The sequence below is a fragment of the Chlamydotis macqueenii genome, chromosome 13 (assembly GCF_036417535.1).
Source record: "Chlamydotis macqueenii isolate bChlMac1 chromosome 13, bChlMac1.mat, whole genome shotgun sequence".
NCBI lineage: Eukaryota > Metazoa > Chordata > Aves > Otidiformes > Otididae > Chlamydotis > Chlamydotis macqueenii.
The window spans coordinates 16505871-16520463 of NC_141568.1; the positions used below are offsets into that span (position 1 = coordinate 16505871).

The 14593-nt window shown below is 45.1% G+C and overlaps 1 protein-coding gene across 1 annotated transcript in view; it reads right to left on the bottom strand.

Moving 5' to 3' along the window:
• NECAB2 (N-terminal EF-hand calcium binding protein 2) overlaps positions 1-14593 on the bottom strand; it is a 74675-nt gene that overhangs the window by 28577 nt on the left and 31505 nt on the right. Inside the window, exon 3 of the mRNA XM_086758028.1 lies at positions 9670-9778. Coding sequence (XP_086614154.1) covers positions 9670-9778 — 109 coding nt within the window. The remainder of the gene's footprint in view (positions 1-9669; positions 9779-14593) is intronic.

A 14593-nucleotide genomic window follows, 5' to 3' on the forward strand; every position in this document is an offset into this window, starting at 1 on the left:
AATGACCCGCAATGCGATGGCATTTTCTTTGTAGCAGTAATAAACCTCGTCAAAACAACGCGAAGAGGCTATTGAACTTGCTAAAGAGAATCTCTGAAATCCAAAACCATCAAAGCCAATGCAGCAGCTGAAAGGATCTCTGCCTCTGTGACCCCATCTTGGCTGCTGGTCTTCTCCTACAGGATCCATCCCCGCCTCTCCCAGCAGAGCCCCATTACCCCCGCCATGGTTTCACACTCACCACGCTCCTCGAGGAAAGGCTCTTGGTGTAACACAGCATGTTATTTGCTTCGTTTCTCATTTCTAAAGAGTCCCACACGCTGCTCTATTTCAAGACCGGTTCTGCTCCTCGGGCCCTTGCCTGCCCTGCCCAGGCCGCTGTGCAACATGGTTTCCCACCTCCAGCTGCAGGAACAGGTCAGGAACAGGACGGCGAAGACCCCAGTTACCTCTCCCGCACCCCCAGAAAGTCCCAAGCTGCAAACCACCCCTGATGCAGGCCAGATGCTTTATTTCTCCAGTGGTTTCAAGACAACCAAAATAACATTTTCTGTAGGGTGGAGGATTTTTCAGAACAAAACTCTCAGCTCTAATCATTAACGGCACCAAGAAAAGAGATTGAATATGGAAAAAAATGAAACAATGTTCTGGATGCTGTTAGAAAACAGGCTCTAAGCTCTCGCTAGTTAAAAGAGAAATAAATGTCACTTTGAAAAAAGGCAGGGGCATTAAACTGGCACCTGTGGAGCACCAGACGTTTGTTTGTTCATTCTTCAGCAACTGCAATATGGCATGCCAGGCTGCCAGCCGGCGCTCCGCTGCCTCGCACTGTCGCACAGCTCGGGAGCCGGGGTCCTGGTACCGCCGATCAGCCGGGCTGAGCATCAGTAAGGCTCTGCCCTTCCTGCCCTATTGCTTCTAGAAATTAACACAAAAATGCAGCATAAAGGTATAATTTTCCAGAAAGTGCCAATCATGAATCCAGACACCATGGGAGAGCAGGAGAAGCCAAAGGCAGAGATGTCCCAGCGCCGCTCTCTCCTCCTGCCCTCTGCAAAGCACAGCAGCTCAGTTGTGGGCAAGGGGATTTTATTTTTTTTCCCTCTGCACATCCAATCAAGCCACCCAGGATTTGCAAGTTAGAGGCAAAAATTGGTGGGGTTGTTTCTGCCCACAGAAGAAAATTTGGGGTGATCAAGGCACACTCTTCTTGCATCTCTCTTTGTATCTTGCAAGACCATTTTACAGTCTATTAAAAATAATCAACATCGTCTCTCTCTGCTTTGTCAGAGGTGGCTGGAACCTCTAACCACTCACTCACAAAAGAAACACCTCTTGAAAAGCTCCTAAAAACTCAGAACAAGATGACAACACAATAAAACGCTTGTTTACAGTACAATTGATATCCTGAAAAATACATCGATGCAGCACACTGATTTACTAAGCTTAATCCAACAGTTGGTCTTTAAGCTTTAAATAAAACAGACATTTAGTACAGTACTAAACATTTTCAAGTCTCTGCGTGTGCCAGATCACTAATAAATTGCATCTATACCCTCAACCTTTTTTTTTTTTTCCTTCTCTTTTGGCTGGATGACTTGATCTTGAAAATACCACTCTGCTCGCAAGTACATGAAAGAAAAGAGCAGCCAGGTTTAATTACAGCCTAGAAGTAACTTAGCTGCTGGGAGGGATGGCACTTCCGAATTTATTAAGTTGCTGATTATTATACATAGGCTTGGGTCCAGTGTGTATATACACTGGGTCATATCAGCTCTCATTTAATTTATCCCCAGTCAGTGCCAGGCAAAACTGGGACTCTCATCCTCGGAAGGACGGGCTGTACACGCCACGGCCAGCACGGGGGTGGCACAGGCAACCCCCTTTTGCTCTCAGGGTATTCCCACCAGCTCCGCTTCAGAAACAGAACAAAAACCATGAATTTTTGAGATCATTCCATCATGTTGCATTGGGATAATTGATTATTTAATTTTGGCACCCCTGTCCCACGTACAGCCAGTATCCTCAGCCCGCATGCTGCATCACAGCCCCCTTTAAACCGAGCCCTTCATCTCCCGTGCGTTTCACAAACAGTAAGTACAGCAATTGTCTGAGGTAATAACACATCAGTTTTGCTGTCAGGCTTGTTCAAATTGATCAGCCTCAAGACAGACTTTTAAATACCAGCCGTTTGTGATGCATTTGAACTGCTTTGTAATGTCAACACTATTATTGGGATAGTTACTGTAACTATTTCAGTTTTGCACAATAGGGATCCCCTGTTTGCAGAAAAACGTATATAAAAAAAATGCAGGAAGGAAAATAAAGGTTTCAACCTATGATGCTCATTTATGAAATCACGACGTAGCCCTCCTGCCATGGAGTGCTCCATAAAATGCTTTAAAAAACAAAGAAACAGAGAGATGCCCAGATGGGCTCCCACCCACCGCTCTGCCTTTGAACCCACGCCTGTTTTCCCAGTCTGGCCAGTCCAATAATATTTTCCCAGCTGCTTTGTTAAAAGCCAACAACACCCACAAGCATGTTAAAGCCCAAGCAACACTCAGCCGGGACCGCTTCAGGCGTGCCCTGCATACAGAGAGCAATCCTATGGTGCCACGTGCCGAAAGCAAGACAGGCATGGGAACACGGTGATACCAACCAGTTACAAAGGTGGAAAAGATTTACATGTTCCTAACAGGGACTGGAAATCACTACCTGGGTTTTGGAGCAGTACCGTGCTTTGAATGCCCTTGTCCCGCCGGGCGGCTGGTGTCCCAGTCCCCCTGAGCAAAAAGCCAAGGGATGCTGTGATTTCTCTCCTGCGCAGGGGCAGGATAACGGCACTGATAACTCTCCGTGGCTTGCAGCAAAGCTATACTTCAGCTGTTTTTTCCACGGAAACAAACTTCCCTCCACTTATTGGCCCCCTTGTTTCCAGCAAAAGAAGTCATTTATGCATGTTTTGAACCTCTCATTATTTCTTTCGGCTCAATTTTCAAAGCAAATAATTGAAACAAATAAATATTCCTTCCTTTTTTTTGGAGAGGAGAAAGTCTCTCAGGTTTGTTTGCACAAACTGCCAACAGTATGAATCAGTCCTAAAGGGCCTTTTGTGATGAATGAACATTTAACTTTTTGCCTATTTCTACTTGATACGGAAGCCTGGACTAATCTGATTTGTACTTGTAATCTCTGTAATACTGAACTGCAAAAGAGGCAGGGAAAAACTAATTGTTCAGAGCTCAGCTGAACGATTTGCTAACTGCCAGAAGCCAATGGTAAGGCATTGAGAGTATGAGTTCAAATTAAATCAGCTTCCTCCTCTTAGATTTTGCAGATGTATCTGTTGTCACCGAAGTTTTATGTAGGAGCAGAAGAAATCAGAGCAACAAATGTGCAGGGTAGGGTACGTGACAAACAACTGGCAGGGAACCAGTAAAAGAATAGTAAAGCAAGAAATCCCTGTACTCTGCTGCCTGTATTTTCCAATATCTTTGTTTCTCATGTATTATCTTCTCTTGCTACTGAAAAGTGATCTGGAAAACCTCTCCCCAAACTCAGTCCCAAGGCAGAGGACTTGCTCTGTCTGCCAAGGAGCAGCTGCTCCATCGCGTGCCCTATGCACACTTATTCAGAAAAAAAACACACGGATAAGTTTGTAAGACCAGAGTGTAAACCAAAATCTACAATCTCTTTGAAAGTCCACATGACTCACACACAAGTGGCTGATCAGAATTAAATATCTTAGTCACTTCTATGGTTTAATGCAAGATCTTGGTGTCTTTCCATTCCCTAGAAAATAAAATTTCTCAGGCAGAATGGCCCTGCACAGCCTGAAAAACAAGCCATCCAGCCCCAGTCCCAGCTAGAAAACCCTCTGGTGTGATACTTCTCCACTCCATTTGCACAGACAAACCCTCCCTATTCCTCACCCTCGGCAGCAAACACCATCCCGCTGCTCTCAGCTCCCATCTGCCTTGCTGCCAGACTAAAGAGCCTCCCGTCAAGGACCCTGCCGAGAGGCTGCCTGGGAAAACCCCTGGGAAATATGATTAGAAATAGAAAAACGTTCTCAAATGTTTTTTTCAGACAAGTTTCTGTGCAGCTTTTCTAGTTCCATGTTTCTCCCGATGACCTTCCCACTGAGTGATTTGTTCTAAAAGACCCTTTTCTTTGGAGAGCCCGAGATGTTTTGTAGCTCTATCAGCACACAGCTGCTGAGCACCAGCTTTAGCACCAAGATTTTCTTCACTTAAATTAAACGCAGAGCACAGTACAGCATAAGTGACATGTCAGCACAGGGAAGAATAAGCTAGGACTCAAAAAACATCTTCCACATACACAGAAAGAACAAAATCCACCAAATGCCCAGGCTCTTGAGAGCCAGAAATTCGAGCCAGACATATAATTTTTGTGCAATTATTTTGTCCCTTTCAGAAGAGACAAGAACTCTCTCTTGAATCAGTTAATCAAAATCTCAGCTGATTATACCATACATAGTTTGTTTCTCAGACAGCTAATTGAGAACATTCAATATTCAAAAATTACGTTGGTTTCAATGGGCACATCCATCTCTGCAGCGTGGGCTTCAGCTCCCAGACGAATCTGGCACTCCGCTGAATCAGGTTGGCAATGCAAATAGCCAAGATTAGGGAGGGGGAGAAAAGACAGGAAAAAAAAAGTCAATCATAATCATCATTGTTCCTTGCCCGAGAAGAAGTATTTTCTCTTCAACTTTGAGAGGAGTGGACTGCAGAGGCCTGGAGAAAAGTACAGGCAGCATGAGCTAGAGGCCATAGTGGCCTCTATCAGATGGAGTCTCGTCACATCAAAGGGCACCAGACCTGATGTAGGCTGTGGGAAGGCAAAGCATCTCAGAGGGTATGCCTGGGGGGGACGGTGGTACCCACACAAAGTGGTAACGACAAACCTTTTCCACCAGAGGAAAACAATTGCTGGAGCAGAAGGGCAGCAGGCTGCTGCATGATCAAAGGTGTCCAGGTCTGGAGCAGGGTGGTGTGCTGGAAGCAGGGTCTTGAGAACCTCACGTTCACGTGTGATGAGGTGAAGCTCCGTTTCTGCCCAGGTTATCGGCTGGAGCACAAAGTGTAGCTTTAACTTGCACACATCAAGCTTCCTTGCAAGCTGTTCGCTGCTTGCGCTTCGCTTAGGGATAGATTTTGAGCTCCTTTGCCTTTGTCTCTGGCCCCTTCAGAATGTCACATTACTCTTATACAACACCAAAACAGGAGTTTCAAGAGCTTCGAGTACCACTGAGCCAGGGAGCTGCAGGGCTGCTATGGAGATGTCTTCCTTTGCCTCTTTTCATGGGGAAGAGCATCAGTCTGGACCCCTAGCTACACTAGCAGCACCCTGATCTAACGTAAAACAATTTTGATCTCCGAGTATCAACACAATCAAAGTTACAGAGAGGTAGAGTTCTCCCGTGCAAGCTATCAGCCCAATTTTGAGAGTTTTTGAGCCTTGCAAATGCCCTGACGATGTCTGCAGAGGGTAGAAATCAGACAAGACCTGGGGGGATCTTTCCTTGCTGAGTTAGAGGAGGTTCATGTTTTCCTGTCCATCCCCACCATCGCCCCCTCCAAGTCCCGCCCTAGGGAACTGCCACGACGGGCAGGAAGTGGCACACTGCCGGACGTGGTACAGGGTGGAGGACCCGATCGTCTTCGGTTCTCTGTTTGTCACAACTCTCCAGCAAAAGTGACAGTCTGGGGAAGCTGGGAAGGGCTTCTGAGAAGAGATACCGCTTCTATTAATTATCCTACATGCACGCTCCAACCTTTTCTAGTGTTTGCCACCAGAGAGAAGAGCTCATTTAGAGATGGGGGAAAAAAAATAAAGCAATTAAAATAATAGCTATAAGCCTAGCAAAGAGATAATAAACGACAGAGCAGCAGAATGTTAATGTCATGTTCTTGGCTCCTTCTGAATGGACCTGTACAGCTCATCGGAGAAGTCCTGCTCCAGTGAGTAGATCTCTCCCCAGAGAATTGTCCTCCGCAACTATGAAAAATGTACGAGATAGAAAAGAAATTTTTAAAATCCCCTGCCAGGACTAAATTAGTTTGGTCAACAACCATAACTGACCTCCTGCAGCTTTCACCAGGACTGAGAGGTGCTCCATCCTTCCAAGGGGATGCAGAGCGGGTAAGCACTGGCTCAGGGAGCTGGAAGACCATGAAACTGTGGGTCAGACAAAGCAAGTTTTGTCCAGTAGCAAAGGGACATTTTGAGAGGGTTTGATCCGGTCATTCATGGCCCTAAAATTGTTTGATTTTCCATTTGCAATTGCTTTTCCCCTTCAAAACTGATAGGTATCATTAGAAAAGGTAAGAAAAGGTGTAGATGATTCTTCAAATATAACAGGGTTTCCCAGGTGAACATCAACATAACGTTTTATAAAGCCCTAATCTGCCACTAAACGAAATACATATGTATTAAAATGTGTGTGTACATATCATATACATAATTTGTGCGATTCCAGCAGCATTGATATTAATAGTAACATATCATTACCTCCCCATTAATCTTCAGGCAGCTCCCCATAAAGCACTGCTGAAACGTCCTGAAATAGCAGCCAAAGTCAAAAATGAAAAACCACCTAGCAACACCTTGCTTTTGCCTCCTGCTCCAGCTGGGAGGAGAGCAGCCAGTGTGAGCAATGGAGAAAAACACCATTTGATCATCATTTTTAAGGAACAGCAGGTTTAGGAATATAATTTTGTCAAAAAAGGGTTGAAAACATGATACATTTTGCATGTTCCTGCTGTCAGATTAAATAACCGGCAACGGTGGGACTAACAGCGCAGTTCTCACACCCTGCTATGGATGGCAGGCTCTCTTAGGGAAATAGCCTGTAATAAAACCCCAGGGTGGGTGTTTGAAGCCCATGCCCACCACGTCACATCATCAACCTCCTAGAGACATTTCCCAGGCAGTTAAGAAGAAAGAAGGAGCCTCTCTAAGGTCCCTGGGCTATTTTGGAGTATCCCACTTCAGTTAAGCATCCTCCTAACCGCACCTTGCTGCCAACGGGGTGTTTTGTGTTTTGCTGGGGAACTGTAATGCCCAAGACAGAAGCACACAACTTCTGTCATCATGGACTCCCCACAGCAGCACAGCTACTCCTGCATCCTCATCTTTCCGCTCATCTGCCCAACTTTTCTCCTTTCCACCATCTTCCCAACTAAAGCAAGTCAAGAAACCAATACAGACATTCATTTTGTCTACTCCAGTAAGGCAGCTCCCTGCTCCTAAAATTACTCTAGGAAATTGAATCAACATTTTGTAATTTAGCTGGTAACAGCAATTACTAATAATCAGCAGGAACAATTTTCTTCATTTTCTGCTCTAGCTGTAATGTAATTTCAACAGCAAACTTCGTTTTGCACACTAAACAAACACGATGGGCAATACAAAAAAAAACCACAGATAAAACAAAATGTCAAAAAACAGCTTTAAAATAAACAAACTTAAAGTAAACAGCAAATAATTGTCATTCAAACAGCCTTTTGGAAAGATAAAGTTAATATTCTTCCTGTGTTACCCTGTAAAATGGAAAAATGCTCAAAATTTGAGGAATATTTTATTCCCCCAACTTGATAAATTTGCTGTAGGTGTCTGTGCTTTCCAAATCCATAAGCAAGCACCAATTTCACGCAAGGATTTAACTTGGAAGGGTGACCAACTCATTGCTTTTTCTTTCAGCCAAGAACAGCAGATGCTACACTGCTCTGTGCGAGCATCGGTCCCTAACGAGTATTGATGACTGGATCAAGCCAGCTTGGCAACAGAAAAACACTCCTGCGTTGTGGGAACTCTTGCCATGCTCAGGAGCTGCTCAGCAAGACGGTGCCTGCCGGCAGTGCTGTTGCATGACATTTAGAAATGGCACGTTTTCTCTCTGTTCAGTTTAGAGGAGATCTCTTAGTAAGGCTCAGAGCAACCTGTAGATTCTCTACAATCCCCCAGCAAAAACTGACTGCGATTCAATTTCTCATTTCCAGAAGGCCAGCAGAAATATCCACACACTAACCCCCACACAACCTGCATCCTTTCAAACTCCAGATGAAGGTTGGTAAGCACAGGCAGTCCTGTAAATTCTGTCAGAAGAGAGGCAGGTGAGCACCCAAGTCCCAGAGCCTATGGAGAGCCCAGCTGGGAGCATCGCCTGGAGCTCAACAGACAGACCTGGAAAGCACAAGGCAGCACCTAGTGTCTGTTGAAGAAGAACCATCAGAAGGGACAGACCATTCTCAGCTAATTTTAGTAACAAGATCACTTAAGTTCCTTTGATTAATTACTCAGTGAACAGTATATACCAAGCTGACCTTTGGCATTTCTGATCTTAGAATCAACTCTGGGAAGTACACACATTGGAAAGGTGGGATTTTTGAGAAACAGGACATTTACTTTGCTTTCAGAAATGTCTTCAGCAGCAGCCCCTGTACCAGGTTGACGGGTTTTACATCGGCTGCGTTGGTGCCAGCGCACTCTAGAGCCATCACTGCTTTCCAGGGGATATTTTGGATGGGTGGCAAAGCACGCACCACTCACACAGGCAAGACTCAATCTACCCGCTGCCAGAAGGCTTTATAATTAACCAGACTATTATTTTTTTAAGCACTTACTGCAAGACTTCTCATTTGAAATTGGATTCTCTTTTAATCTGCTTTTTTGGACAGATTTTTTTCTCTCTAGAGAAATAAGAGTGACACTGGAATATGATTCAAAGCTGGATTTCGTTTGCATTTCCAAACAGACTAAACTACTCAGGCTTTTGAAGATGGGTTCCTCCCGGAAGGAGAAAACCCACCAGTGGGCTGTGTCCTTTGTGCCGGTGCCCAGCGCTGTCACCAGCTGCTGGCCGGGGGGCTCCCACTGAGGCCCCTCAGACCCCATGGCTTCGTGTCAATCCCAAACACCACCAGTGCCAGACACTTGTCAGGGGGCTCACAAGCCTCTCAGACCCTGCCAGAGGGCTTTTGACCCTTGTCCAGGCTTTGTACACATAGAAGCACAGCCACATGAGGCTGCTGGGATCAGAGCAGGGGTAAAGCATCGGCAACAGTGGCTGCAGGGCTTAGGCTGCCCTCCACACAGCCCAGTTCCACCTTGAAGAGAAGGGGGCTCATTTCTATTAAGTGCTAAAGTGATTGCTGCATCAGGGGATGTTTTGGACGGGGGTAAAGCTGGCATGGTCCAAGTGCAGGGGATACAGAGAGATCACAAAGCAACAAGACCGCAAATCATTCCAGTATGTTGTGCGTAAAACAGGACAACACTTACAGAGGTTCACACCATTACCCTTTGTAGCACAGCAAAGCTTTTAGATAAAGTGGAGAAGCTGAAGAGCCATTTCAATGTCCTCATGGGTAAAACTAAGCAGTATTTCAGATGCTGTAAAGATCAGGTTGCACTAAAGAAAATGGCCTGAAAAACCCACCAAGACAAAGGAAGTCACAGTGGCCATCACGATGAGACACAAACTGGGCAGAAATGGAGATTTTGCAAAGTTTCGCAGAGCGAGTTGCACCTCCGCAGCCTCTGTGGTGCCTAGCTCTCCAGAGCAGCACTACCCGTGCACACCAACACCGCGATCCAAAGACTCTGTGAAACAGGGCCATGTCAGCACAAAGAACTTACTTGGTGTTGTCAGAGTCAATGGTGTGAAAGAGTTTCTCAAGTTCTTCTTCATTGAGTGTCCCATCAGAAAAAAATGCCTGGAACTCCTCCAGGGACAGCTTCCCGTCATCTGCAAACAGTAACACAGCTGCCATTAGTGAAGGGGCAAAGTGAGTGGTACAATAACTGAAAATCAAGGGTTATGTTCAGATGTAAAGATTCAGACCAAAAACTATCTCAAAGTGCTTCTGCAGAACTGGCCCCACACCAACGCAGAGCTCACCGCCACAGGGTGGGACCTGGCAGCACCAGAGCTAGATGAAGCTTCATCACTCCTGGGTAGGGATGCACTGGCCATCAGCAACTAACCGGGCTGTTAACCCAAAGCATGACTCAAACCTAAAGAGGAAAAGCCTGCAAGCTTCAGCCTAAAACTGAATTACATTTAAGAAATTACAGAGTGTTTAGTTTACCATATGTTCAAGTGATGCAGGATGCTCGTTAAGGGACATGTAACAGATAGGCAGATACCCAACACTGGATTTAACGACAGACCCACCCATATATTTTGCCATCTCCATCCAGCTGCACCTTCTTCAACACAGAGCATCTCCCAGTTCTGCACAGAAATGCAAAACAGCAGCCACCAAGCACACCAAGACAGATCTTGCTGCAGTTATGTTTAAACACACAAGGGCTGCATCCCCTTCATGTTGTGCCTTTTCTTCCAAAGGGACCCGATGACACACAGAACCCATCTGCCCAGCCATACGGGCTACATCTTGCTGGCTGCCTTTTGGCAAACCTACCAGCACATGAAGGAGCCACCAGGCAGAGGTTTAATGATGTTCTCCTGGGCACCTAGAGATGAAATTGCAGGAATTTCAGCAGCAAGCTCCAAGCTCATCCTCGAACGTTTTCATACCAGCTCTGGCCAGAAGTGCACAGGCACTTCAGCAGCCTCCAGCCGTACGAAGCGGCCACGCAGACAGCCAGTGCCTGGGGGAAAGCATCTCTGGTCTTGACTCAGAGATCCAAGAACAACATCCAGATCTGAAAATTTGGCCATACACTTAGCGTATTATTTTATATATTGGTCCCAGCATTAATTTAATATTAGCCTTATTACAGTCTACTTAAATGACCAAGAAAGAAAAAAAAATATTATCAAATCCATATACAAGGGGATACAGGCAAGACTCCTTTGCAATTCTTTTTTGGCTGATAAGGTGACAAAGGTTTACGCTTAATGGTTAAATATGGAGCCTTTCTTCATGTGCTGTGGACAGGTACAGCACAGCTTTAAAGCCACAGCTGGGAGTGAGGTCTGGAGAAAGCTCCTGTGAGGTCCAGCAACAAAGAAACAGGAGAGAGACTAAAAAGCCTTCAATTAACCTCAAGTTTCTTGCTCAGGTCGCTGACACTGTGCCCTGATGTGCAGCAGTGCCTCTGGAGGAATAACTGCCCCCAGTCACATCCTGTTCAGAGTCTCTCCATTCATATCCACTGGATAGATCCAGCCTATCCATATTCATAGACTGGAAACGCTGCCTGCTTTGCAGTAGGAGAATGTATCATTTATTATTTAAGCAAATCAGTTATAAACCCTGTTGCTTCTCTTTCAGGAAATGATGCAAGAAGAAAAAAATTAGGCAACTTACCACATACACATCAATATTTCTTCCCCAACCTAAATAAGTCTGCTTCTGTTAAAACATACCTGCATTGCCAAATGCTAACCCAGTTTCCCTTGCCTGGCAGACGAATTTAGATCAGTGATAAATTGAGTCCAAGATACTTATTTAATTGGCAATTACGAAAGGAACACAGCAGGAGAACAAAATCTATAGCAACGCCGGGTGAAAAGAGTACCATTTTCAGAGCACCACAATGGCTATAGAGAGCACTCAGCTGCCTATATTGTTTTTCTGCCTTCCTTCCCCAAAATATGACCTCTCTGCAGTAGGCAGGGTGCAGATACGAACGCACGGCTCAGAGGATGGGTCCCAGATTCGCTTTCTGATTTCGATTACAGAAAACTAAAGCATCTGGTGGGAGGAAAATGCTTCGACAAGCACATATTGCCTGAAGCATCCCACCAGTGTCGCCTGGCGGGGAACCCACTTTTGCCAACGGAGACGAAAAGTCTGTGCCCAGAGCAAGAGCCCCATCCACACCACTCGTCTCCACCTCTGCACGTTGCATGACTGGGTGAGAAGCTTCCCCCCACAGCGCTCCCATTTATGCAGAATCCTCGCCAAGATCAAGGTTTGGTTTCTTTTGATCCTGATTGGCAATGAATATTTGTCTTCAAGCATCAAGATCAAAAGGATAATGGTGTTTCAGTCCCAGGAGGGCTAAACAGTTCCTTACCTGGGGTATAATTCCTGCAAACCTTAAATCAGAGCTTGCTCACCTTGAAATCGTCCTTCCACATAGAGGACAGGCAGAATTAAATTCCCAGGAAAGTCTCATAAATCAACTTACAGGGAAAGAGAAACTGCAAATCAAGCAATTTTTTTTCAGGAGAGTATTTTAAACAAAATTTACAGCTTGCTTACCTCTGAAAGGCACAAAGATGTTTCTAGGTTTAAGGAAAACCATCTTTTTCCCTTTCCTAGTTTATATATTATAACTTGTCTTTCATTTTACTCTTGCTTGATTTTTTTTTTTAATAGTAAGTGCCAGGCTGCATTTTTGCTGCAGCCTCTGAAGCATCAGTGTTTAAAATCTGTGCCAAAATGCTGCTCTGATTCCTATCTTGCAGTCTCTGGAGTAGCAGGTGAGTGCAGGGAGGCAGGTACCAACACGTGCCAAATATTCATTGGCATTTAACAGCCAAAGTAAAATGGGATGAGCAAAGGATCTAGAGGAAGGAGGAGGTGACAGCAAATTTTATTTCATTTTTGTTGTTTGGAGATGTCACAGAATTGGTTGGGTCTTGGCAGGAATTTGAATAAAAGTACAAATTTTACTGGTAAACAGTGCTCAAGACATTTATCCCCCAACAAATAACACCACAAATTACCAGTCAGCTTAAAGCTGATCATTATTTTACACAAGCTGGAATACTTGTCTGCAAACACAGAGAGCAAAAGCCGTCCAGAGCAACAAGATAATCCTCGAGCTGCGTATCTGTAAATTGTGAATCAGCCTGAAAGCCACAGGTTGCTGGAGCCCATCAGGCAAGGAAGCCTTCAGGGAACTTGGGTGATAAGAGGAAGCAGACCAGGCTGGGAATTGGCAGCTGAAATTAAAATGCTAGGAAATCCTAGGCAAGGAGGATTGACCACAACAGTACCGACACCAGGTCCACCCGCCGGCGGGCGCTGTGATAAGAGCTGACGGAGATGCTGCACTCCAGGAGCAGCCTTATCAGAAAAGCAAGCTTTTTCTGAAAGTGGAAGTGTTCTGTGAAGAACACTTATCCAAAGAATGGATAAGACTTCCAGAAACCTGCTTTTCGCTGGAAGCGCCTGGGTGCGAGAGATACAAGTTCTCCAAATGAACCGTCAGGCGTCTGTACCAGAGTGGCAGCGTCAATCGTTGGGCTCAGCCTCACCCATGCCCTGCCCTGCAGGAGCTCGTCTGGGGACACATCAGCCCTAGGCAGCTGACAGGAAGGATAATAGAAAAATTGAGATTCCACACCTCATCTCACTAAAAAAAAAAAAAAAAAAAAAAAAAATAAAGCTTCCGTCACTTTTAAGATCTAGAGAAATCTTTGTGACTTTTTCATCTGGACAACCACATTAAAGGCAGGAAACCTACTTTCACCTACTCACCCCACCACTCTTTAAACCCCGTACTTGAAGTCAGCCCCTAAGCTCGCAGTGAGGACAAACGTCACCAACTAGAAATCGTCTACACTGGCACTGATCAGCCAAGAAAAGAGATACTCAGGGCACGGCTATTCTGCCATCATTTTTTCCTGAGAGAATAATCTTTGTATTATGCTAGCTTTTCAGAATAATTCAATCACAGGCAAAGACCCAAGCACATTACCGGCCAAATGGAGCTATCAAAGTGACAGCTAACTGGAGAAGGATATAATGGAGAACATCAGAAAGCCCCAACTGGGATTTCATTATTGCTCCATTTGCTGTCATGAAAATCTGAGGACTCTAGTGGCGGCTTTTACTCCTTCTAACTCACACAATCAGGCTGTTCTCACCCACAAAGGCAGCCAAGATTAAAAAAAAAAAAATCAAACTAAGATGATAAATTGTCCAAAATATAGGAAATCTGATGGCTGAGTTTTTGTAAATTCACTCAGCGATACAAATAGCTTAAAGCATCTACAAAATAACGTCACTGTTCTGAGCCCAAGTTTGCCAAATCCATTTTCAATTACATCAGGTTGAGACTTCTCATATATTTTATAGCTATATTATGAATATATTTCATTACTTATTTTTATGACTCAATAAGTTCTAAAATGCTAAAAGCCCTGCTTAATGTGCAAGTGCCAGCAGAGCTACAGGTAAGCAAATTGGATTTTACCGTGGCCTGTGAATAAAAATGACAACTAGATGTTTTTTCTTCTTTCTTGCTGGGGTGTGTGTGCAGATACACGAGCCAGCGAGAACATGGACTGGCTACTACCCAGGACCCTTCATCCAGCCCCGTTGGAAGTCAGCAGGAGGGTTTTATTCATTTAAATGAAGCTGGATATAGACTTGAGTTTTCAGTCCTGGGCTGTTAGGAAAATTTACCTCCAGGTCCACAGAAGTGATGTACCGGCCAAAGAAGAGGTGCATTTATCGCAGCTCACTCTCTGCTCCCAAGTTCATCCGCAGCTCCTCTGCAGCCAGCTGAAAATTATCCGCCCGCTTCAACTCCCCTACCCCCATGTTATTTCAGCGGCAACTGAATTCGGTTGGAAGCAGGCCTGGTGATTCACCACTGTCTTTGGCTGAAGCTGTGAAGCCACCGGAGCTCTGGG